The sequence below is a fragment of the Urtica dioica genome, chromosome 12 (assembly GCF_054948205.1).
Source record: "Urtica dioica subsp. dioica isolate 48M chromosome 12, U.dioica_male_clone48M_v1_H2, whole genome shotgun sequence".
NCBI classification, from domain to species: domain Eukaryota; kingdom Viridiplantae; phylum Streptophyta; class Magnoliopsida; order Rosales; family Urticaceae; genus Urtica; species Urtica dioica.
The window spans coordinates 15,351,985-15,375,390 of record NC_142767.1 but is presented as its reverse complement, the minus strand read 5'-3'; the positions used below and the strand labels follow the sequence as shown (position 1 = coordinate 15,375,390).

Genomic DNA, 23,406 nt, shown 5'->3' with positions numbered 1-23,406 from the left:
CAAATGAGTTGAGGAAATACCAGCTAGAAGGGTAAAATGGTAATTTTGTAAATCCCGACTAGCTGATGATATTCATGAAGGGTGAACACTGATAATATTCTGTGGATCCGCTCATTACAATTATGTTGAATTCTTGAGTAGAAAATAAATTCATTTGAACCGAGAGATTTTCAGTGTCAACTCTTTAGTGGAGTCAGTTGACATTAAGCTAAACTTGGAAAAGGTTTGTGAACTTTTGAGTCCAAGTATTTACCTCAAGCTTTGTTCATTTGGATCCATGAGGTCACTGTCACAAATCACATTGAGTAGGAATATTTAAACTAGAAGCTAAGTCAAAGCAAGAACGAGACAAGTTTTACGAAAATTGTCAAAAGTGTATTTTTGTCTTTTGAGACATAGGATGAAATGAATGTCAATAAATTTTTTGACAAGGTCATTTAATGACATGTATCACTCGGCCTGAATTAGTCTTTTTGGGCCTTGTGGATTAATTTCATTTCATAAGAATTTTATTGAAAAGTCTTAATGGGTCTTTTTCATGTTGTCATGAACAAATGGAAAAGCTTCTACAAGCCCTTTCTAGAGTGTTTTAGGCGCCCACTACCCAAAGGAAAATAGAGAATATTTTGTGCATGAATGTATGAAGATACTTGCCAAAAGAAAAAGAGGAAACAAATTTCCTCAAAGAGGCAAGAGGGATTTCGGCCATATGGGTCAAGAGAGAAGCAAATAAAAGAGGAAACAAATCCAAGGACTTGCTTGGCAAGTCTTGGCCGTGTGACTCTAAGAAGAATAAGGCAATATTTGCTCATGAATATGTGATATTCTATAGAAGAGGAAACTACGTTATTGAATGTGAGACCTCTCCTATAAATAGGAGCCTTATTCTTCACTTTTCATTCATCCAGGTTTTAGAGATTTGAGAGCTTCTCTCTCTAGCTTGGCCGACTCCTCTCTCTCTCTCTCTCTAGTCAATTTCTTTTGTTTTGGCACCTAGGTCCTCATTTGACCTAGCGTTTTAGCTCTTCGACTTTAAGACTTGTTCTTGAGTCGTAGTGTTTAAAAGTGCCCACTCACTAATTCATTTTCTCTCGAGTGATTCTTGTGATAGAAACCATCGTGGTTACTCGTGTTGCTGAGGAAAGAAGAGAGACGTGCTGCGAGGGAGACGAACGTTGCAACTTTCCAAAAGCTTCTCAACGTTCAAGCTTCTAAAAAGGTTAGTAATCTTTAATGCTCATATTAGTTTTTTTATTTACATGTGCTTGCTCTTTGTCTAGGTTAGTAAAATCGTTTTACTTGTCAAAAGAAAATTTTTAAATTCCGCCGCTTACCGAAGCGTTAAACTTTTTCTTAAACCCTAGATCAATTCCAACATTAATCAGATTAACTGTGATAGTTAATCCGATTAACTGTGATAGATAGTTAATCCGATTAACTGTCGAACGAAAAACCCTACAATATGAAATCGCATCTCTACCGCCGCGTGGGCCGGCCCCGCCTCTGCCGTCCTCGAGTTCGACACGCGATTTAACCCGGAATTTGGCGACCCGAATGACAACCACGTCGGAATCAACCTCGGAACCACCGGTGAGGAGAACCTGTGCGAGCTTCTCTTGAAGGGACACGAGGCGATGGCGATCGAGTCCGAAGCTCTTTCTTCGTCGCCGGCGACGGCGAGTCTCCGGTGAAGATTAGGTGGATCGGAGAAGAAAATTGTGGTGTGGTGTTTGGGTGTGAGAGAGAAGGTTATTTTTGAGACTTTAATCAATGTTGACTATCTTTTAAAATAAATTGATAGTTTGATTACTATTTTAATATAGCCTATCTTAATAGATACTAGATACTAATAAATCAATTAATTTGTAATTTTAATTGGTTATTTTATATAGCTTTAAACTCAAAACTTGAGATATTTAATGTGGTGGGGTAACACATGGAGACGAGGAGTGAAGTGATGAGGAGGATTTTGCTTTGCATACATGACATCCACGAACAATCTACACACTCTGAAAAAACCCTGAGATGTCTATCGAAGCTCGCCCACTGTTCGAAATGCGAACCGGCATCCCATTGAACCGCCGGTTCAGGATTCTACCGGGAACACACCGACTTTTCGAACCCGAGCGGTCTTCTTCGTTTCCCCGACTCTCCTTTTGTGAAAGAAAAGCCTCCCATAGAAACAGAGTCACAAACGTAACATCGAAGCCCGACGCGGTGACGACCACGGAGAACGAGCCGCCGGTGAGAATAGTGTCGCTCGTCGGCCATGGAAGCGTCAGCCCTTTGAAAAGCGCTCCGTGGGAAGAGGTTATGCTTCATACAGTGCGTAACTCCCCCCCTCTTTTTTTATTTTATTGATTAATATCAAATTAGTATGTAAAAAAAGTTGCGGGTTAGATTTGTGTTGCAACTATTGTCGAAATTCAAGTCTGCAAAGAAATGATTTTTATTTGAATTCCGACGATGCCTATGTAACGATCAGGCAAAGAGACTGAAATGGGTGGACAATGGGTGTGAAATGCTCGTGTATAACGACATTAATTTGGACGACCCGGGCTCCGAGAAGCCCGCGGGTCTGAAGCGAGAGCTGAGCCGAGCGGATGTGTTGGTGATAGTGAGCGTGACGAAGCGAGAATCGGTGAAGTGGATCGAGTCGAACACGCGAAACGTGCCGAACATAATCTGCTTCGACTCGTCCCCGGAGTTAGTCAACAAAGTGGGAGGCCAGTCAACGGCGAGGGAAGAAGCAGCGGAGGCGTGGGAGAGGCACAACTCGGACGACATTCGGTTCTGCATACTCGTGGTAGTGAACGCGTACGTGAGGCCTGTTCGGTCCCTACAGAATCTGAGGTCGAAAGGCCTGTCGACCCTGGGGTGCATGGCGAGGAACTGCGGGGCCCAGGTGGTGAGGTGCCTGTTGGACCCGAAGTGCCGGAAGGCGCTGCGGTGCCTGAACGAGTGCGGGCCGACGGACCAGGTGTGCAGCTACCGGTGCATCGCCTCGTACGAGACCCCGGCCCTTGAGGCCTTCTCGCTCTGCGTGCTGCAGAAGCACAACTGCCTCGGGCTCGACGCGCGGGTCCCGCAGGAGCCCCGGGTGGGCCCCATGGCCGCGTTCCGGGGCGCCCGGCTGAGCCACGAGGCCGCGGAGGAGGTGTTCGTGGGGTGGCTGGGGCGGGGCGGCCGCGAGTGGAGCTGGAGGGTGGCCGCGGGGCAGAACCCCGCGTACGACCAGTTCCCGTGCCAGTTCCAGCTCTTCTACCGGGGGAAGGCCAGGGGGTCCATGTGGTACGAGCCCGTCTTCCAGGTGATCACCGGTCGGTTTTATTTATTTTATGGGTCCAGTGGATATATAGCTGTATGAAATCTTGAATTTTGTCATTTAGCGGACCTACCTTTTGTAATAAGTTTTTAGTAAATGATCACGAAAATGTTATTTAGTAAGTCCAAATTGACCTATAAAATTAACAAAAATTAATATGAAACACAATATCAAGTATGGAAATTAGAAGCTATCTAGAAGATGCCACATCGCCATTATGGCTATTTACTTATAATTTTATAAAATGTTGACTATTTAGTAAATCTCTAAGTTTAGTAAGTGGCTTAGTTAACTATTTTAACCGTTCTTTTTTGGTGAAAATTAACCAAAATGGTTAGTTTTAACCAGTTATTTCATGGTAAACCAACCGCCAAGAAAATAAAATATTGAAACTAACGGTTAATTGGTTTAACCGTTTTGAACTGTTAAACCAATTAAGCGTTCACAACGGTTAAAGGTTTAACCGGCTAATCATTTTGGCACCTTTTACTTCCAGGTGAGGACCCTGGAGGGGGAGATGGTGTGGAGGCGGAGGAGGTACAGGGTGAGGCGAGGAGATCGGCCCGGGACGTTCCGGCTCAGCGTCTTGGACAACGGGGTCGTCTCGGAGGAGGCGTGGACGATCGTGGACGCGCCCGACGATCTCGCCTGGGGGCTCTTCCACTACGCCGGGGCAGCCAGGGCCGCCGGCCAGTCTTACACCGGAGCCGTGGTGGTGAGCCCCGACGGGTGTTTCCCGGCCGACATGACCAGGCTCATCTCTGCTTTGGACAGGTGTGGGATCAAGGAGTGGGAACTTTACGCCGTTGATAATTGCTCCTGTGTCGACCCTCCTTTGGAAATCCCTCGCGCTTCGTCTCTGCATTCCGGCATTCGGGTTTGAACAAGTATTTGAATCAAATGCCATTCTACCCCATTTGTGTGTAAGCAAGCTTTGCTTGAGTATCATTTGTGCAAACAATTGGTAAGAGGTCATTGAGAATCAGGCCACTGATTGAGATCTCTATATAGAAATTTATATTTCTGTTTTCTTACCCAAAAAAAAAAAAGTGAAATGTATAGAAAACATTAGCTTAGCAAAACTGTATGCGTCGTTGTTTTTCTTTAAGGGAAAATAACACATTTATACCCTGTGTTTTAGTGAAATGTCGAGTTTAACCCTCGGTTTTCAAAAATGTCGAGTTCATACCCTCTGTTTAACTAAAATAACGAAATTATACCATCTGTTTAACTAAAATGACGAAATTATACCCTAAAATGAATAACAGCGTCACAAATCTCCCTTTCATTGATATTAACTCTTATATAAGAAAAACTGAATCAAATCTAAATCAGTACCCTAACTTCCAAATTCTCAATTTTGTAAATAAAACTAGTCTTAAATTGAAATTAAATAATAAAACTCATACCTCCTAAGAAATGACTTCATTCCGTGTTCGAATTGTAACTCTAAATCCTGGATTCTCTGTACGAATATGCGATTTTGATGACTATCAACTATCAATGTTTACCCATTTGCCTCTTTCTGTGTTCTTCGCGATTAAGAGACTGTTGTTTATTTTTTAGTTTTTAAATAAATTACATATATGGCGCGAATGAATACATATAATTGGTGTTTATATATAAATATTATAGTCAACGTCAATGAAAAGTCAATAAAAATAATATTCGTGACGCTATTGTCTATTTCAGGGTATAATTTCGTCATTTTAGTTAAACAGAGGGTATGAACTCGACATTTTTGAAAACCGAGGGTTAAACTCGACATTTCACTAAAACACAGGGTATAAATGTGTTATTTTCCCTTTCTTTAAAGATAATTTCTCTATGCATTTTGCTATATGGAGTGTGTGTATTTACCATTAGTAATCCGGTGCAAAACGGACTAGACTGGACAAACATGTCATCCATCCTTCCGTTTGTCCCCGCACGAAAGTCCGTGTTTTGTCATGTCCATTTTACGCTGATCGCAACTCCCGTGTGGCGTTTTATATTTATTTATTATTTTGGAGATCCAAATGTGACAAAAATAAATCTGTTTCCAAGTTCGAATGTAGCACCCATGTTGAAGGGTGACAAGTTTGGTATAGATCAATGTCCGAAGAATGACCTTGAACAGTGACATAAAATATTCTTCATATGCTTTTGTTGTAGAAGTCTTATGTATGCTCAAAGTGTATATTTCATATGCTTTTGTTGCAGAAGTCTTATGTATGCTCAGAGTTGTAAAGTACGTTGACAAACTGGAGGTTCAATAAAATTAAGTTCTAACAGCCAATCTAGCAGCAATAATGAAATCGGAAAGATAAGTAGATTCATGAGAAATTCCCAAAAAAAAATAAAATAAAAAATTTAAATAAATAAATAGGACATCTCATTTTGATCTACTTTGCTGATACGGTGACTGGGTTAGGCAAGTTCAAGGCTCTTTGTCTTACCCTCCTAATCAGTCGGCAGAGAATCTGCTATAAACAATGTGGAATGTTATACCAATCTTCAATCACATCGTCAAGTAATATCTTCGATATGGAAACGAGTAAATGACATGGATCTAGGGATGTGTATTGACCAGATATAGATTGAGTAGAAAGGTAGAAATAGTCCATATCAACATCAAGCCATGGCCTTTGGAATCGTACGTGTGGGCGTGGTGTATTGAATGCTTATTTTTCTGCTTCATATATCATAAATTCCTTCAAAAAAAGAAAAAAATATCACAAATAAATTCCAAGGTAAGACCGTAAAGAGTAAGACAACATTTTTATTGCGGTACTAATTAATAATTATAATAATATTCGCGCATCCAAACCCTGCCTTTTTGGTGCACACCCGATTCGTCTCCTAGATTTTCCCCCTTTGGAATCGGTAAACCTTTGGAATAATAAAATAATAATTAAAAAAACGAAAAAGAAGCCGAACTGAACATATATAAATATCACATCACATAACAGCGAGAGGATTATAACGAACTGAAGAGAGAAAAGAAAGAAAGAACAAAAGTTCTTTCAATTTTATTGAAGTGAAATATATTGACAGTGATCACTACCTTTTTCCGTCTTTTGTAGATTTCTATATTGTCACTTGTTTTTGTCGTTTTCGATAATCTGATGAGATAAAGAGTAGGCCTAGATAAGAGTGAGTCTGACGAGAATGGGTTGCATGAAGTTGGGGTCCAAACCCGACGTGTTTCACCTCGATGGCAATTCCTGGTAATTCACCGAATATTTTTCCCCTTGGTTGAAAATCCCAATTGTCATCACACAATTACGTGATTCTTTTTTTTTTCCTTCTGTTTATTCCGTGAAGGTTTTGCTCAACCGGACTACCAAGCGACGTCGTTGTGGAAGTTGGAGATACGCTGTTTCATCTTCACAAGGTGAGTTATATAATAATCAATCACCGATTCATATATAATATATAATTTCTCGACGATTCTAAAAAAAATGAGAGGAATAATAATAACACACGTGCAATGATCAGTTTCCGTTGCTGTCGAGAAGCGGGCTTTTGGAGAGGCTGATATCGGAGGGGAAATGCGAGGTGAGACTGGACGACATTCCCGGCGGAGCCGCGGCGTTCTCGCTGGCGGCCAAGTTCTGCTACGGCGTCCGGATCGAGCTCGAGGCCTCCAACGTGGCGGCTCTCCGCTGCGCCGCCGAGTATCTCCAGATGAGCGAGGACCACGGCGAGGCCAACCTCGCCGCCCAGTGCGAGCGCTTCCTCGACCAAGCCCTCGCCACGTGGACCGACTCGCTGGAGGTCCTCGTCTCGTGCCAGCCCGTCATGCCCTACGCCGAGGACCTCCACGTGGTCCCGCGCTGCCTCACCTCCCTCTCCCTGAAAGCCTGTTCCCCGGACTCCGACGAGCTCTGGAACGGAATCTCCGGCGAGAAGGACTGGTGGTTCGACGACGTCTCCTCGTCCCTCCCTCTGCCCCTCTACAAGCGGCTCATCGCCGCCGTCGAGTCCCGAGGCATGAGGCCCGAGAGAATCTCGGCGTCGCTTATGCACTACGCGAACAAGAACCTCTCGTTCTCCTCCTCGTCTTCCGCTTCCGAGCCGTCGTCGATCTTCGGGTCCCCGCACGACGCGGACCAGAGGAGCCTCGTGGAGGGCATCGCGGAGCTTCTCCCGGTTCAGAAGGGCGCGACTCCGACGGATTTCCTCCTCCACCTGCTCAGAACCTCCATGGGGTTGCAGTGCAGCCGAGAATGCCGCGACGAGCTCGAGAGAAGGGTCGGGGCTGAGCTGGACGGGGCGGCCCTCGAGGACCTTCTCATCCCGAGCTTGGAGTACACCACCGACACGTTGTACGACGTGGACTGCGTCCAGAGGATCCTCGACCATTTTGTGGCCGCCGACCAGGAGCGCCAGATCATCGCCGGAGGGGGGGGCGGCGCGGCCCACGCTTCGCTTGCGCCCGTCACGGCCGTCGCGAGCCTGCTCGATGGATTTCTCGCGGAGGTCGCTCCCGACCCCAACCTGAAGCTGCACAAGTTCCTCTCGCTCGCCAGAGTCGTCCCCGACTACGCGAGGCCGCTCGACGATGGAATCTACCGCGCCATTGACATGTACCTCAAGGTGTGTACCCGTTAATTTGTTTTGTTTCTTTTCTTTAAGAGTCTGTTTGAAACTCGGAAAATATGAAGGGATGGTATCAATTGGATGCAGCATGAAAAATAGAGGATAGTACATGCTAGTGTGTTTGGAAGTCAAGGAAAATATAAGAGAAAATGAGGGGCGATATTAAGAAAAAGACACAAATATAGGCCTCCCACTTATATAAATTTAAAAGAATTTGTCGTTTCCCCTCATAGTTTATCTCATATTTTCTTTTTCCGTTCGATTTTTTGCCCCATACAAACAACACAAGAAAAATAGGTCATTTGTATCTTCTTGGTTCCAAACATAGAATTACATGCTAGTGTTTGGAATTCAAAGAAAATATGAGAGAAAATAGGGGCGATATTAAGGAAAAGACACAAATATAGGCCCACGTGTATAAATTTAAAAGAATTTGTCATTTCCCCTCATAGTCTATCTCATATTTCCTTTTTCCATTCGATTTTTTGCCCCATACAAACAACACAAGAAAAATAGGTCCTTCGCATCTGCTGGGTTCCAAACATAGAATTGCATGCTGTGTTTGAAATTCAAGGAAAATATGCGAGAAAATGACACGAGGGATTGTATTGTTTGTTCCTTCCTATTTTCCGGGTTCAAAAAATATGGCCGAAAGATCATATTGTATTTTTGTCGTTGAAGGCGCACGAGTGGGTGACGGAGTCGGAGAGGGAACAGATATGCCGTTTGATGAACTGCCAGAAGCTGTCGTTGGAGGCGAGCACGCACGCGGCGCAGAACGAGAGGCTGCCGCTGCGGGTGATCGTGCAGGTGCTCTTCTTCGAGCAGCTGCGGCTGCGCACCTCCGTGGCCGGCTGGTTCTTCGTCTCCGACACCCTCGAGGGGGCCCCGCCACCTCCCCACCAGCCCGGGAACCAGATCGTGGCCGTCGACACCATGAGGGACCGCGTCTCCGTGCTCGAGAAAGAATGCCTCGGCATCAAGGACGACCTCGAGAAGATGGTCAAGACCCGAGGGAGTTGGAACATGTTGCTGCGCAGGATCGGCCTCAGGTTCAAGTCCAAAGCCTGCGACCTCAAGACCGTCAAACAACAATCCCCACTTGTCCACGACGCCGCTCACCTTTGAAATAGCTCCCAACTACTTTACTTTCTTTAAATAAATTAGCAGGGATTTTTTTATTTTATTTTATTTTATTTTATCATTGGGATTAATTCACTATTGACATAGTTTTTCAGTGCCAATTTTGTGTTGATTTCTACTTCTGAGCACAATGTGTACCATCCATATGAACCTCTCGCCCCTTTCATTCGAAAAACATGATTAGCAACAGCATTATCAATCGATGAGAATGATGATACTGATAAATATTATGGATAATACTGACTCAACGTATAACAACGCAACATAATTTATCTTTCTTACTAGGGGAATACATAATCCACACTGAATAATTACAAAGAGAAGTAGTTAGTCTAACAGAATTCTATCACACTCAAATTCTGTTTAAGACTATAGTTTCCGGGGGTTACATTTTTACATATTCTAGCCACACTGATTATATAATAGTTCTCATGCTGTTCTTTTGGCCCTTAGAATGAGAGAGAAAAGACTGTTTTTCCGACGAGATCTTTTAGCTTGTGGTGGCATCTTCCTCATCTCCTGCAACCGACAAGCAGACTTCTCAGTTTTTACCAACTGACTTCTACTTTTTAACAATAAAAAACAAAAAGTTTTAACTAACTAGAACATATATTTACCTGGAAATGAAATGAAGGATTCGGAGTTTTGGAGATGATTGAAAAGCTTTCTGGAACTGGCAACACTGAGACAATTCATGACAAGGGCAGAGATGTTATCATGTTAAGCTCTACTTGAAGTAAATATAGTTGAAAAAATGAAAAGATTAGAAGAGAGACAATACATGGAGTTGAACTGTTTTGCTCCTTCGAATTCGAGGATAACGTTGGTTTCTCTTCTCTTTCTTCGCAAACCTGTTTGTCTGTGGATTTTGTAGCCGCTGCATTATTTAAAACGCTGCATAGAATTTTAGGCATTGGTTTGTCAGGGGAAATACAAAACACAATGTGTACAGCTGTGAAAGATCTGTTGTTAAGGTGATGAACAGTCTTACTTTGAATCTTGATCAGATTTCTCAGTGTCTTTGATATCTACAGGCGATTAAAAGAAGAAAAAAAAGAGAACGATTCATATTTGGTGAAAATACTCATGAGTAAAGGTGGGCAAAATGGTTAACCGGTTAAACCTTTTGAGCATTTTAAATGGTTTAACGGTTAACCATTAATCGTTCAAAATGATCATAGATTTGACCGTTTAAGTGTGTTTTTTAGAACGGTTAACCAATTAACCGTTAATTTCAATATTTCACTTTCTCGATGATTAATTTTGACCAAACCGTTAAACTTAATCGATTGATTTTTAATCGGTTGAAATGTAATTAATTAAGCGGTTAATTAAACTGGTCAAAATGCCCACAATTACTCACGAGAGGATAAATAACGCGGTCGGTATGTTGGTACAATTTGTCTCCACTGAAGTATTTTTAGAGCACGCTTGTGATTATATTGTTCAGACAATGAACATCTCTGTAACAAAAACAAATAAGGTTCAAGAGTTTAAAACTTGTGAAATTATTTTGTAATGATATAAAGACCAAAAAAAAAAAAGAGTGTAGTAATACTGTACTTGTTTGAGACAGTCGACACGAAGATTGGCATCCGAAAAAGAGTTGGCATCTTTCGCAATGAGATAATCAAGATTATCAGATACACATCCAACGTGATCAACTAGAGTCACCATTGCTTGACACACATATTCTTTTGTATTCTCTACCGTTCTGCAATATATATACGTATATATATACACATAGTAGCGTTAGATTTTTCTTTTAGTATATTTAGAATAAAACCCCGAAAACAAATCAACAAAATGGCTAATTGAAAGCTGACTGAAAACACGCACTCTTTCTTTTCTTTGGAATTCATGAACGTCAACTCGCAAAATTCTGCTGCATTGTAGAGTTGAGACCTCATATCTCTCAATTCCTTCATGGGAATAAAAAAAAAAACAAATATTGTATCACTCAATGGCTTTCTTCAAGCACAAACCAAGAAAAGCACTGTAAATTTGATGTGTACCTCAAGAGACTTGTCAAAGTGAGTAACATCTTTCTGTAGAGCCAAAATCATATTACGGTTTTGCATCATATGGTTTTAATTCTGAGAGAGAGAGAGAGAGCTTATAACCACAAGCAACACTGGAAAATAACAAATGAGCGTTTCATTTATTTTGGAAGTTGGTTTTGATGGATGAAGATAAGTAAGAAGTAGTTGGTCTGTACCTTCGAGAGATGCTGGGCAGTCTGTATTTTGGAATTTGGAGGACTCGTGACAATACATTCGTTCTATAGCGACCAAAAAATAAAGCTGAAAAAAAAAGATTTAGGTTCTCTGTCTCTCTCCAAATCAACCTCATCTCTATTAGCATGCAACCAAAGAAAGAAGCTAATGCGACAAAGTTTTCCAAGCCCGTGAGTTTGTGTTCGCCACCTTTTCATCAATTACTTTTTCTCTTGCTCCTTCTGGAACAAAACAATTTTGAATTATGTAGAGATATTATTATGTTGAGTGTATTAAAATAACATGAAAATAAACTTTATGTTACTTGTTGGGAATATTTTTCAACTATTTCTCACCGACTAGCAAAACTAGATTTGAATACGGGCTTGGAAAACTTTAAGATTATTCATAAAACATTTGTTCTATACATTAATTTAATTAGACACATTGGATATTTTTAGATCAAGATATTCAGAGACAATTTCTGTTTGTTTAAAATATCTTATCTAGATTTTATAGTTTCACACACTATGTGTTTTTGTCTGAAAATTTGTTGATAAGAAGCATCTGAAGAAAGAAAAAGGTGTTGCGCAAGGAACTACCAACTTAACGTGTTAATCTTTACCATCTTGTATAATTATTCTTTCTAATCTCTTTCTATTTTACTTTATTGCAATTAGATTATTGTTGAACATCGGTTTATGATAATTCTTCTTAACATGAAGTGGTTTTTTAATTTCAATTCTCGTTTTATTGCTTTTGATAATTGTTTGATTATTTGTGTTTTTAATTCGATTAGGGGCTAAGTACTTTGTATGACGAAGCCGGAATCGATGATGGTTGGATGTTTCATTAACTAGGATTAGAAAATGGCATGTTTGTTAAAAAATCATGGTTGCTTGATTTAAATTATGCTTAATTCTTTCTAGTTCTTAATCCCTATTAGACTTCAATCTAATATTGCTAATCGAGATATAATACATTTATCATGCTTTTATTTAAATCTTCATTGTTGACCCGTTCGTAGAAAACTCTAGATGGTGGTGTAACTATTTGAATTTTCATTTGTGTAATTGTTTTAATATGATTAAATGCCGAGAAGATAATAATATTTATATTGGATAGGTTTGTTAGACACTCGAGAGTTGTTTTAGTTTTGGATCCGAAAACTCCAAACTAGTTGATTTCGGCGAAGTCACACCCTAGTATTTCCGATACTTGAATGCTCGTGTTTTATTATTGTCTTTATTCTAATTTAATTCCTCGAAATTTCATATACCTTGAAATCAATTCGCAATATTTGTTAAATTTATTCATTAGTATTTGCTAGTTTTGTGGGATATCTATACTCAGTTGATGATGACATCTCAAACATCAATGTGAAGAAAGGCCAATGCACTCATCAACAAATTTGGATGTTTTTTTTTTTACTTGTTTTGTAATCTCTAACTTTTAATTTTCATTACTTGGTGGTTTTTATTTTTTTAGAGGTTATGGTTATTTATTTTTTGTGGTTATGTTTTTTTTTCATTCATTTGGTTTTATAACCATTGAATTAGAATATGTAAGGTTTGTGTCTAGAGGTTATTATCTAGACTATATATATGTGTGTGTAAGCTCTAGTATGTGCATCTTGGAAGATATATGAAAAAAGTGTGTTTGTGTGTTTAGTGAGGATTCTCTTAGTCTAGAACTTATCAAGAATTTGTGCTCAAAATTCTTGTGGCGTTCGTCCGATTTATCGACGGGAATTCCGCAACTCATTGTGGCATCATTCGATCCATCCTAATTCGAAGGTTTCGAGCACGAAAACTTCGTCTATATCCCAACCTTCCGATAGACGGTCCGCTCAAATTGAGCTCCGACGAATCTCTCCGACGAGTTCACATCATCAGTACTTAAGTACACTATATTATTCGGACGACTCATACACCTACGTGAGTAGAAAAAATCACAATAGATTCGTCAAGACTATGATTAGAATCTAGGGTTCAACAACTTATCGTCCACTTTTTTTTTTTTTTTTTTTTTTTATTATTATTATTATATATAGTTTACACCGTATTATTCTGAATTGTTTCGAGAGTTGTTCTACACAATTGTGATGTTCTTCGTCAATTCTCACTAGGCTTCATGGACATCTTAAATAAGGTTAAAGAGTCAATCATCATAATGCTAATCTCGAAGGCTCGTGGCGTTGACCAAAAGAGTAGTCAAGTTTTACAAGTTCATGATTAGAATGAAAGATATGACCCGACAAACGAACAAGAAAATCGAAATGGAAATGCTCGAGTAGAAAAAAATTCCGTGAAATAGCGTTAATACCATAATATGCAAAAAAAAAAAAAAAAAATACGGGAAAGCCAGAGAGGGAGAGGAAGATGATGAGCTAGAGAGTAGCTGGTCAAAGGATGAAAAATTCTCATTTAACTAACGAAGCACTGCACTGAAATCTCAACTCTATGAATGCATAGATCAATTAGTTACAACTAACTCGACATCCTAAACAAGCTGAGATAAATAAAATAAAAATCACTAAACACATCATTAATGGTGAGTAAGTATCAAAGTATATCAGCATACAAGACAAGCTCTCATCACTAAGAACCTACAACTCATCACATAATCAATATCTCTTAGCTCCCTCTTACTGACTACAACTTTGAATGAACGAGTGAAACAACTCTCACAAGTACTACTACAATAATTATTTATACACGTAAACTACTACTTATAACGGTATTATGTTGACTTGCCTTGAATGCTAAGACACCAGCTTTTACAGATACATTAGAAATTAAAAGTGAATGCAACGACTAAATCAGTGATGGAATGGCCACCGGACTCGGAACAAGTCAGAGCGCTAGGAAAAGTAAGAACAGAAGGGCAACTATTTTTGTGAAAAGCAAAAAAGGACAGTGATATTTCTATCTCATTCGCAGATTTGTTTTTATATCTGAAAATCAATAGCACATCCACTAATCTCCTCGGAGCTCTCTAATTTTGGTACGATTGAGTTCATCGACCCTGATAAAATATCTCTGAGGCGCTTGTACGTCTTCTCAGATTCACCATTTGTGGGCTCGTGATTTCCGCTATCCGGTCCTCGTGCTTTTGCTCCCATCACTAAATTCGTTTAATAAAGTTTTTTCACTTTAAGATGAATCATCATCACCCTAACCATCGTCGACTTCGACTTTTGTCATTTTACGTTACCTTGAGATTTGGGTTGTTTATTGAGGCGTGACTTAGCACGCATAACACACAACCACGGTCTCTTCGCTTCATCCTCCTCTTCCGAAGAAATAGGAATGTGCCAGTGTCCATTCTCTGATTCCTGCCACCATATTTTGCTTCTCCGGTTTTAGCAAAAAAAACATATCATATAGATGAAAAATATATTTTCCTAACATAATTTTAATTTCCCCTACTATTTTGCCTTCTATTTTTCTTTTCTCTCATATTTTTCGGGTTCCAAATAGAGCCTAGCATAATTTTAATTTCCCCTACTATTTTGCCTTCTATTTTTCTTTTCTCTCATACTTTCGGGTTCCAAACAGAGCTTAGCATTCCCCTACTATTTTGCCTTCTATTTTTTTTTTCCTCTCATATTTTTCGGGTTCCAAACAGAGCCTAACATAATTTCAATTTCCCCTACTACTTTGCCTTCTATTTTTCCTTTCTCTCATAATTTTCGGGTTCCAAACAGAGCCTAGCATAATTTTAATTTCCCCTACTATTTTGCCTTCTATTTTTCTTTTCTCTCATAATTTTCGGGTTCAAAGCTTAATAGAACGGAGCTTTGACTATTACCTGGATTACAACAGAATAAGGAGGCGGCATGAGAAACTCTGGACCAGCGTCCGTGAAAGTGAATCGCACCTTTTATTAGAGCACAATCCACCATTGTTGTTACTTAGCATGATTTATGAGCACACACAAATAGATAGACACAAAAAGAAATTCATTTACTTGATGTCTTTCTTTCCATCTGGGAAAGAAATCGTTTCCAAGAAGTTGAAACGTGTGGTCTCTCATCTCATCGTTTGTCACCAGATAGCTCTTGAATTTTATAGCTGCGTACAACCAGTACCTGAAGAGAGAGAGAGAGAGAGAGTGCGTGTGTCAGCACAATCAAGAAACTTAAGATTCTATGATGATTTTCTAAGCTCACCAATCATCGTTCGAGCCAGTCGGCGTTGCATAGATCGCATCGGCGTTCCTCCACTTCTCGACCAAAGCCCGGTTAAACGGCTCATTCATCTTCGGACCATCAATGCGTCTATTATGCAATACAATGAGCGGCCATTTCTTCGAGGGAAGCTTCTGTCTTATGCCGTTCACTACCGCATTGATCTGATAAAATTCATCACCAGTCAGAAGCTAAAATGAGTAAAAAAAGAATCCAATGTTCAAAATATCACGGACTTGCCTTGGACGGCATGAATCTCTTTTGGCTGAAAAGACCGATATTAGCCCCATCCACCACCGCTTCAAAAGGACCATAATAGTCGAGCCATTTCTGCAATATCGAAATATTCACCAAGTTAGATTGCTCGTCTCCTTGTTCGGAAAGTTAGTACGACTTACTTGAAATTTGGGAAAGCTGAAATGCTTGTCTCTCTGGGTGGCTATGGACGCGACAGACTCGGCGAAGCTCTCGGTCTCTTTGGGATCGAGATCGATGATGTGAAGCTTGTGTCCACAGCAGCGACAAAGGCCGTTGTGGGTCCCAACGCTGGTCCGAACCACGGACCAGCTTCCCCGCCCGACCCAGCCGAGGCCGTGCCATCCGCCGCCCCCAGCAGCCACGGCCTCTCTCATCTCTTCCCCGTCCAATCTCTTCCCGACCCTCGAGGCCGCCTTGCTGGCGAACCAGCCGGCGATCAGCTCGCCCGTCTGATGCGAGACCTTCCTCACCGCCGACCTCAGCTTGTGAAGCAGACCGTAGACCCTCTCGCCGTCTCCGGCGGAGACGCTGAGCCTCAGCAGCGCCTGGAGCTCGGGCTCCTCGGGGCGGACCCCGTTTTCCACCATGTGGGACTCGACCGCGAAGGCCTTGTCGATATCGCCGGAGTTGCAGAACGCGGCGAGGGCGGGCCCGTAGGAGCGCAGCCTCGGGCTGATTCCGAGGGACTTCATCCGCTCGACGGCCTCGAGCGCCGCGTCGCCATCCCCGGCCATCCTCGCCACCGACGTCAGCGCCGCCTCGCTCATCGACACCCCGTCCCGGCGCATGCTTTCGAAGATCTCGAAGCCTCTCTTTCGCGCGTGTCGCCTCAGCTCATCGTCCACTCGTATCTCCTCTTCGGCTTCGGCGTCGGCTTCGAGTCCGGCGAGGGTCCGAGCGGCGGTGCCGCTCTTGGCGGGGCGAATCACGCCGGCGGCGGCGGAGGAGCAGAGGTAGAGGAGGACGTTGTAGTGGTACTGTCCCAATTTGATTCCTTGCCTCTTCGCCCAATCGAAAAGCTCGATTGCTCTCTTCACGTCCCCTCTTTTCGAGCACATGTCCAGCCCAATCCTCAGCTCCACTTCTCGCGGGTCAGCCTTGCTTTTCTTCGGCCCTTTTTTCCCGTTCTCTTTCTCTTCCACCGCCGGTGATGACGTGGCGCGCTTTCTCTCGTACCTTCTGTCGTCTCCTCTGGGCCTTGAAGAAGAGGAGCGGAACCGAGAGGGTGTCTCCGTGAGCAGGGTCTTCGCGCGTGGCTCCTCGTGGCGCGTGGCTGATAGCTTTGCCACCACGGCTCGCCTGACATTCTGTTGTCTGTGTTTGGGGGGTGAGAAGATTAGGAAGAGGCTGTAGTGGATGGGAACGAGTTGGTGGGTTTGGTTCAGAGTGAAGCTCGAAGACAATGAGGAAACCATGTGTGTCTGTGTGGCCGTTAGAACAAGCTTCCCAACCTGATGATACGCCTCTTTCTTATACAAACACATGATAGAATTTGATCAAATTATTATAGAAAGGTTTTTTTTTTTTTTTTACTCAACTATGAATAATATGGGGTTAGGATTTTGTACATTTTCTACACATGCTTAATCATCTTGCTAATTGTAACGGGATAAAGTTGAATAGAATATTTATTGATAAATTCAATAGTGACTGTTTAAAATCTTCTTAAAACTAAATTTATTATAAACCGTAAGTTAAATGAAATCATCTTATATATAAATGAAATTATAAATGTTTAAAGGGAAAATAACACATTTATACCCTGTGTTTTAGTGAAATGTCGAGTTTAACCCTCGGTTTTCAAAAATGTCGAGTTCATACCCTCCGTTTAACTAAAATGACGAAATTATACCCTGAAATGAAGAACAGCGTCACAAATCTCCCTTTCATTGATATTAACTCTTATATAAGAAAAACCAAATCAAATCTAAATCAGTGCCCTAACTTCCAAATTCTCAATTTTGAAATAAAAATAGCCTTAAATTGAAATTAAATAATAAAACTCATACCTCCTAAGAAATGACTTCATTCCGTGTTCGAATTGTAACTCTAAATCCTGGATACTCTGTTCGAATATGCGATTTTGATGACTATCAACTATCGATGTTTACCCTTTTGCCTCTTTCTGTGTTCTTCACGATTAAGAGATTGTTGTTTATTTTTTAGTTTTTAAATAAATTACATATATGGCGCGAATGAATAAAGATAATTGGTGTTTATATATAAATAATTATAGTCAACGTCAATGAAAAGTCAATAAAAAAAAATTCGTGACATTGTTGTCTATTTCAGGGTATAATTTCGTCATTTTAGTTAAACAGAGGGTATAATTTCGTCATTTTAGTTAAACAGAGGGTATGAACTCGACATTTTTGAAAACTGAGGGTTAAACTCGACATTTCACTAAAACACAGGGTATAAATGTGTTATTTTCCCATGTTTAAATACATTCTAAAATATTAAACCGAATAAAAAAAATTGTAAACATAAAGAAAAATTATTGTATATAACTTAAAAAATATTATTTTTACAGTGAAAAATTATATATTCTTGCGAATTGTTTAAAATAATACTATCACATGCCATTTTCATTTTTTCTTTTGCGGTAATTGTTGTAGTTTATTTATTTATTTGTATTTTATAACAAAAATATTGTGCTTAAATTTTTTATTTTTTATGTTCTAAACAATTATTTTATTTTATTACAATTTTTTTAATATATTTATTGTTCTTACTCTATTTAACTTTAATTTAATTACTATTTATAATTCGTTTTTAATGAAAATAACTATTAATGTAAAAAAATGCTATTTTTAAATCGCTTTTTTTGGAAATGTTACACTCTAAAATCGTTATTTTTATAATTTTCCTTTCTTTCTTTCGTATTGATGACTTCAGTTCCAATCCATAAGCCCAAAGCTATGAGGCCTACTAGCTCTCAAACCCCAAACGAGCGAGCCCGCTAAATCCATCGTACACAACGTTGAGCAAAGTCTACGATTTTTTCGTCAAACTTGGATTTACAGTAGCTTCGTCAGACAGGGAAACTGAGAGAACAGAAGCCATGGCAGCTGAGCCGAGAATTGATCGATTAGCCCTCATACTTGCCCTAATCGTATCGATATTTTCTCAATTCTCATTCATCAACGCTTCTGACATTCAGATCATAAACGCCGAGCGCAGAGTGAGTTTTCTTATGATTTCATTCCTGATCCAACGAAAAAAAATTCTCTCTTTAATAGCGGAAATCCAATTCAGGATCTAAATATTCGTCGGCGTGCTAGATTTTGTTGTTTTTTTTTTTTCAATCTTCGCGTAATTCCATATGTACCCATTTTTGACGGATCAAATTTTACAGATTGACTTGACTTCTCACATTGTGAAGGTCTTCTTGACGCTTAAGGTACGTAGTCTCACTGATTTTTTAGAAAAATCTTATTGAGTTTATGTTTTCGTACCAGTCATAATTGCAGTTTTCATTTTCGCTGTGCGACGAATTTCAAATGTTTGAAAGTACGAATGTGATTTTAAGAATTCTATAAAGAGTCTCATTGAACAGAAGTGTGATCTTTGTTGCGACTGAAAAACCAAAAGCAGTTTTTCATGTCACTTCTTTAATCAATTTTTGTTGAAGCTTTTAAAAGGGAAATCACTGAACCAGAGTTTTGTGGTATTTCTTCACAGAAGTTGAGACGTTGTAATAAAATGGGTATTTACTATTTTAGAGACAATGCTAAAACGAACTGGCATAGATCTTTGTGACAGTTATGGAGTTAAAGGTTTCAATGTTTAGGAGGACCAAAAAATTGAATTATCTAAGCTCGAAAATGCCAATTAGGAGTATTATTAAACCAAAACTAAATTAATATTCTACCATCAGACTGAAAATACAGGGACATCTCCAGCGTCTGAACTACTTCTTGCCTTTCCTCCAACCGAGGCTGATCATATAGCTCTAATTAAAGCGGCCATTACTACCGGGAAACGGAAAAAGAAGTCTTATGTGCCACTTGATGTCAAGCCAGTTGAAATAGCTGGTGCACCAAACGGGGCTAAGCATTTCAGTATATCGTTGCTCAACCCGTTGAGCAATGGTGAAAATGCGACATTTGAAGTGCTTTATGAATTGACGCGTGCTCTGGAACCTTTCCCGGCGGAGATTAGTCAGTCAGAGTCCCAAATGGTGTACTACCGTGATAGTGCCCTGATCTTGTCGCCGTACCACATTAAGCAACAGACAACTTTTCTTAGAACGCCGACTTCCAAGGTGGAGTCTTTCACCAGAGTGGAATCCACTAATCGTGCTGGTACAGAGCTTAGGTACGGGCCGTACAGTGATCGAGGCCCATATTCATTTGTGCCCATCATTGTGCATTTTGAGAATAACAACCCATTCGCCGTTGTTGAGGAGCTTGTCCGTGAAGTAGAAATATCTCACTGGGGAAGCCTCACTATCACTGAGCACTATACAGTGATACACGCTGGTGCTCGACACAAAGGTGTTTTTTCAAGGTAATGCCTTTCTAGCTGATGTGATAATATCCTTCCTAATCTGCTTCGAAACCCCAAAAAAAAAAAAAAAAAAAGTACCAGTAACAGTGAATTTCTACAATGTTTTTCTTACCTATGCTGTAGGTCTTGCAATCATAGGATTATGAGCTTAAATGAAAATGTATTCAAACATTAAGGGTTTCAGAAGAGTAAATGCGTCATACATATGTTTTGAAATATGTGAATAAAGGCTGCTAACCCGGGAACTTCTTGTTATCCGCTGTTGATTATTTTGCTTGTGCTTTTATTGTTAATATTTTATGCTTTCCTTTTCGCAGGGTTGAATATCAATCTAGACCAACTTACAGTGGTGCCTCTTCATTCAAGACTCTTCTTGCCAGATTACCTCCTAGGGTTCACTCTGTCTACTACCGAGATGGGATAGGGAACATCTCATCATCACATTTACGCTTAGATTATCAGAAGGTTTGTGATTTTTCATAACATTTCTCACACAAAATGCTGTCCAGATAGGACAATCAGCGAGTATATCCAGTTGAATTCCCTTAGGTCGCGGTTAAAGAGGGAAACAATGTGAATTGCTACATTAACTTGAGGCTGATGAGTTTATTTTTTTGTTTTTTTAATCAAATTTTGCAGTCAGAAACAATGTGAATTGCTACATTAACTTGAGGCTGATGAGTTTATTTTTTTGTTTTTTTAATCAAATTTTGCAGTCAGAACTTGAGATTGAACCAAGGTATCCGTTATTTGGAGGCTGGAAAGCTACTTTCATTATAGGCTATGGGCTGCCATTGGAAGACTTTCTGTTTGAGTCACCTGATGGGAGGAGATACCTAAACTTCACTTATGGATGCCCTCTTGTTGACACAGTAGTTTCCAAATTGACTATTAAAGTAAGTTTCTTTTTCATACATAAATAGTATCGATCCATCTGCTTTCCTGCGTATCTGCATTTTTTTTACATGTCTAAAACACTGGTTTTGTGCTAGGTTGTGTTGCCAGAGGGATCCAAAGACCCGTCTGTTGTCGTTCCTTTCCCCGTGGATCAAAGTTTGGAGGTAGCAGCTGAATCTAGCCCGATCATTGTTATTAAACTTTCATTTTTGTTCCAACACAATGATATCTATGTACTTTTTCCCATTTGATTTCAATGAAGTTGCTATTTATGTATGTATATATGGTTTTTTTTTTCGGTTGACAACTACTGGAGTTTACAAGGCAGGAATTTACATTGTATGCAGAAAAAATATTCATACCTTGATGTTGTTGGAAGGCCGGTGATGGTTCTGGAAAAGAATAACGTAGTCCCAGAGCACAATTCTCCTTTCCAAGTGAGTTGGCAATTTTTTTGTTTCTTTTCTTTTCTATAATCGCATTTTTAATGTTTCGCGTGGTTTGAAATTGAATCAAACATGTTCATTATTTGTTCCGAAGTCTTTGCATATGCATGACCTAATCAAAACGTCTACTTTGTCAGGTTTACTACAACTTTAACCCGATATTCATGCTTGCGGAGCCATTGATGTTGATAACAGCCTTCTTCTTGTTCTTCGTGGCAAGCATAGCGTACATCAACATTGATCTCTCCTTGAGGAAATGATCAACATCTTCTCCAATCTCGAAAGCTTGTTGATGAACAGCCTTCGTAGTAGTATCTGAGGAACACTTCGACTGTTGTAGTAAAAGAATGGCATGTCTAGAAACTAGAAGCAGTGAATTTTCTTAGCCTCATATTTCGATTGCCATAAACAATTTTGTAATTATGCTGTCGTGTCAAGTTGGTCTTAGACTCCTACTTGAGGTGATTGGCATCAAACTTTATCGTTTAATTTAGACACATACGGGTTTACTCAGGCCTTTTATCCATCCAACATTTTAAATGTTGTGTAGAAATGGTTGTTTCATCACGGTTAATTTTTGGATGATATAGAGCGTGCAGTTAAAAATAAACGGATTTAGATTATGTTTGGGTTTACAACCTTAACTAAGATAGAGTTTATACGATTATTTTAATCAAGTTAAAAAATTATTGTGTGCAAAATCTAATGTCTATTGCACAAAAACATATGTCCTAAAAAAATTAAAAATTATACGTTTAGTCCAAACTAGTGTTCTAACTCCATTCGGGAGAGTTACACAAATAAATCTTCAAAGATTAATTCCCTGAATGCCTCAAAGTTTAAAACGTTTCACAATTTTTTAAACGTTACCAAGACAAAAAAAAAAAACCTGAATTACAAATGTTACAAGACAAAAAAAAAAGAGGGAGAACCAAACCAACCGAACAAACCCGGACCAAGCGCTCAACCAACGCGGCAGCTCGGCCTCGGAGAAAGGAACTGCCCCCCTTAAATCGAATACACAATTACAAAGCACTAGTCCATCCTAAACTATAAGGTAATGAATTAATGAGCGGTATCGAATGTCGCTTTTTTATTTATGAAAATTAAGTCGTAATTGCATGCCGTTATGTCTAACCTATTTCCATTCCGTTCCTGAAGGCACATTTTTTGTGGTGTGTATTCTTGCTGGACGTATTTTTTATTTCATTTCAACCATTTAATAATTGTGTTTTCAGCCCAATTAAGTACCAACTCGTTTAGATTTGTATTCTCTTAAAGTTGCATAGTAATTATTTTGTGTTTCGTGTCCACTAGACATAATATGGACCACATTAACATATTATTGGGCCATTTAAAGTTTTATGAGGACCTTAATTTAAATGGAAAATTGCAAAAAAAAAAAAAAAAAAAAAAACTGTTTTAAGCCGTAATATTTCAAAAATAACGCGTAAATGGAAACAATTATTTTCCTTTTAAATTAAATTGTAAACATTAAATAAAGTTAAGTAGAGCCTAAAATACTACACATGTTTTTAAAAAGATGATAAACATCAAGAAAAAAAAAGTCTATCTATAACCTAAAAATAATTATTTTCGCAGTAAAGACTTTAAATATATTATGTTCTCGATAAATTATAAAAAAAATAGCTACCAGAAACAATTTTTTCGCATTTTAGAGTAAACACACATTTTATTTAAGATTGGTATGATTGAAGAAGACGGCGATAAGTTATCGGTGAGAGTTCATGTATTTACATTTTTCGTTCACGATCAATGCCACGGGCATAGCTAGCTTGAGCTTAAGGAGCGCTGAAGCCCCTCCTCAAACAT

The 23,406-nt window shown here is 39.7% G+C and overlaps 4 protein-coding genes and 1 pseudogene across 6 annotated transcripts; 3 read left to right on the top strand and 2 right to left on the bottom strand.

Moving 5' to 3' along the window:
• Nucleotides 1-1,949: 1,949 nt before the first annotated feature.
• On the top strand, nt 1,950-4,415 carry LOC149379501 (violaxanthin de-epoxidase-like protein). Its single transcript, XM_089602341.1, has 3 exons — nt 1,950-2,325; nt 2,486-3,310; nt 3,822-4,415. The coding sequence occupies exons 1-3, from the start codon at nt 2,026-2,028 to the stop codon at nt 4,206-4,208; spliced, it is 1,512 nt and encodes a 503-aa protein (XP_089458467.1). The 5' UTR covers nt 1,950-2,025; the 3' UTR covers nt 4,209-4,415.
• A 2,060-nt stretch (nt 4,416-6,475) lies between these two features.
• On the top strand, nt 6,476-9,037 carry LOC149379500 (BTB/POZ domain-containing protein At5g03250-like). The gene is made up of 4 exons (XM_089604020.1): nt 6,476-6,534; nt 6,632-6,701; nt 6,806-7,906; nt 8,591-9,037. Exons 1-4 carry the CDS (start codon nt 6,476-6,478, stop codon nt 9,035-9,037), a joined length of 1,677 nt encoding a protein of 558 aa, XP_089460146.1.
• Nucleotides 9,038-9,274: 237 nt separating this feature from the next.
• On the bottom strand, nt 9,275-11,396 carry LOC149379499 (putative protein ABIL5). 2 transcript variants are annotated; one of them, XM_089603467.1, is made up of 9 exons: nt 11,271-11,396; nt 11,068-11,148; nt 10,892-10,974; nt 10,616-10,766; nt 10,416-10,515; nt 10,044-10,080; nt 9,834-9,946; nt 9,670-9,734; nt 9,275-9,571 (listed from the first exon to the last, which is right to left on the bottom strand). In XM_089603467.1, the coding sequence occupies exons 2-9, from the start codon at nt 11,134-11,136 to the stop codon at nt 9,482-9,484; spliced, it is 708 nt and encodes a 235-aa protein (XP_089459593.1). In that variant the 5' UTR covers nt 11,137-11,148; nt 11,271-11,396; the 3' UTR covers nt 9,275-9,481. The 2 variants fall into 2 exon arrangements, with proteins under 2 accessions (XP_089459593.1, XP_089459592.1); XM_089603466.1 differs by lacking the exon at nt 11,271-11,396 and having other exon boundaries at nt 11,068-11,261.
• A 2,243-nt stretch (nt 11,397-13,639) lies between these two features.
• On the bottom strand, nt 13,640-17,210 carry LOC149379498 (proteinaceous RNase P 1, chloroplastic/mitochondrial-like; annotated as a pseudogene). The gene is made up of 6 exons (XR_016294231.1): nt 15,859-17,210; nt 15,701-15,790; nt 15,443-15,624; nt 15,241-15,361; nt 15,082-15,150; nt 13,640-14,605 (listed from the first exon to the last, which is right to left on the bottom strand). The product of XR_016294231.1 is annotated as a proteinaceous RNase P 1, chloroplastic/mitochondrial-like (transcript).
• A 1,492-nt stretch (nt 17,211-18,702) lies between these two features.
• On the top strand, nt 18,703-22,086 carry LOC149379497 (Ribophorin I). The gene is made up of 8 exons (XM_089603619.1): nt 18,703-18,902; nt 19,077-19,121; nt 19,599-20,230; nt 20,548-20,695; nt 20,947-21,126; nt 21,223-21,291; nt 21,475-21,564; nt 21,711-22,086. The coding sequence occupies exons 1-8, from the start codon at nt 18,783-18,785 to the stop codon at nt 21,831-21,833; spliced, it is 1,407 nt and encodes a 468-aa protein (XP_089459745.1). The 5' UTR covers nt 18,703-18,782; the 3' UTR covers nt 21,834-22,086.
• The last annotated feature ends 1,320 nt before the right edge of the window (nt 22,087-23,406 follow it).

Excerpts from the sequence above, each read along its gene's own strand:
- LOC149379501 (XM_089602341.1), top strand. The coding sequence starts at position 2,026 with ATGTCTATCGAAGCTCGCCCACTGTTCGAAATGCGAACCGGCATCCCA. Across the intron at positions 2,326-2,485 it reads AAGAGGTTATGCTTCATACA|GCAAAGAGACTGAAATGGGT; the intron begins GTGCGTAACTCC and ends TGTAACGATCAG. Across the intron at positions 3,311-3,821 it reads GGTACGAGCCCGTCTTCCAG|GTGAGGACCCTGGAGGGGGA; the intron begins GTGATCACCGGT and ends TTTTACTTCCAG.
- LOC149379500 (XM_089604020.1), top strand. The coding sequence starts at position 6,476 with ATGGGTTGCATGAAGTTGGGGTCCAAACCCGACGTGTTTCACCTCGAT. Across the intron at positions 6,535-6,631 it reads CACCTCGATGGCAATTCCTG|GTTTTGCTCAACCGGACTAC; the intron begins GTAATTCACCGA and ends TATTCCGTGAAG. Across the intron at positions 7,907-8,590 it reads CCATTGACATGTACCTCAAG|GCGCACGAGTGGGTGACGGA; the intron begins GTGTGTACCCGT and ends TTGTCGTTGAAG.
- LOC149379499 (XM_089603467.1), bottom strand. The coding sequence starts at position 11,136 with ATGATGCAAAACCGTAATATGATTTTGGCTCTACAGAAAGATGTTACT. Across the intron at positions 10,081-10,415 it reads ACCGCGTTATTTATCCTCTC|ATATCAAAGACACTGAGAAA; the intron begins GTGAGTAATTGT and ends AATCGCCTGTAG. Across the intron at positions 9,947-10,043 it reads AAATCTGATCAAGATTCAAA|CGTTTTAAATAATGCAGCGG; the intron begins GTAAGACTGTTC and ends AATTCTATGCAG.
- LOC149379497 (XM_089603619.1), top strand. The coding sequence starts at position 18,783 with ATGGCAGCTGAGCCGAGAATTGATCGATTAGCCCTCATACTTGCCCTA. Across the intron at positions 20,696-20,946 it reads TACGCTTAGATTATCAGAAG|TCAGAACTTGAGATTGAACC; the intron begins GTTTGTGATTTT and ends CAAATTTTGCAG. Across the intron at positions 21,565-21,710 it reads AGCACAATTCTCCTTTCCAA|GTTTACTACAACTTTAACCC; the intron begins GTGAGTTGGCAA and ends CTACTTTGTCAG.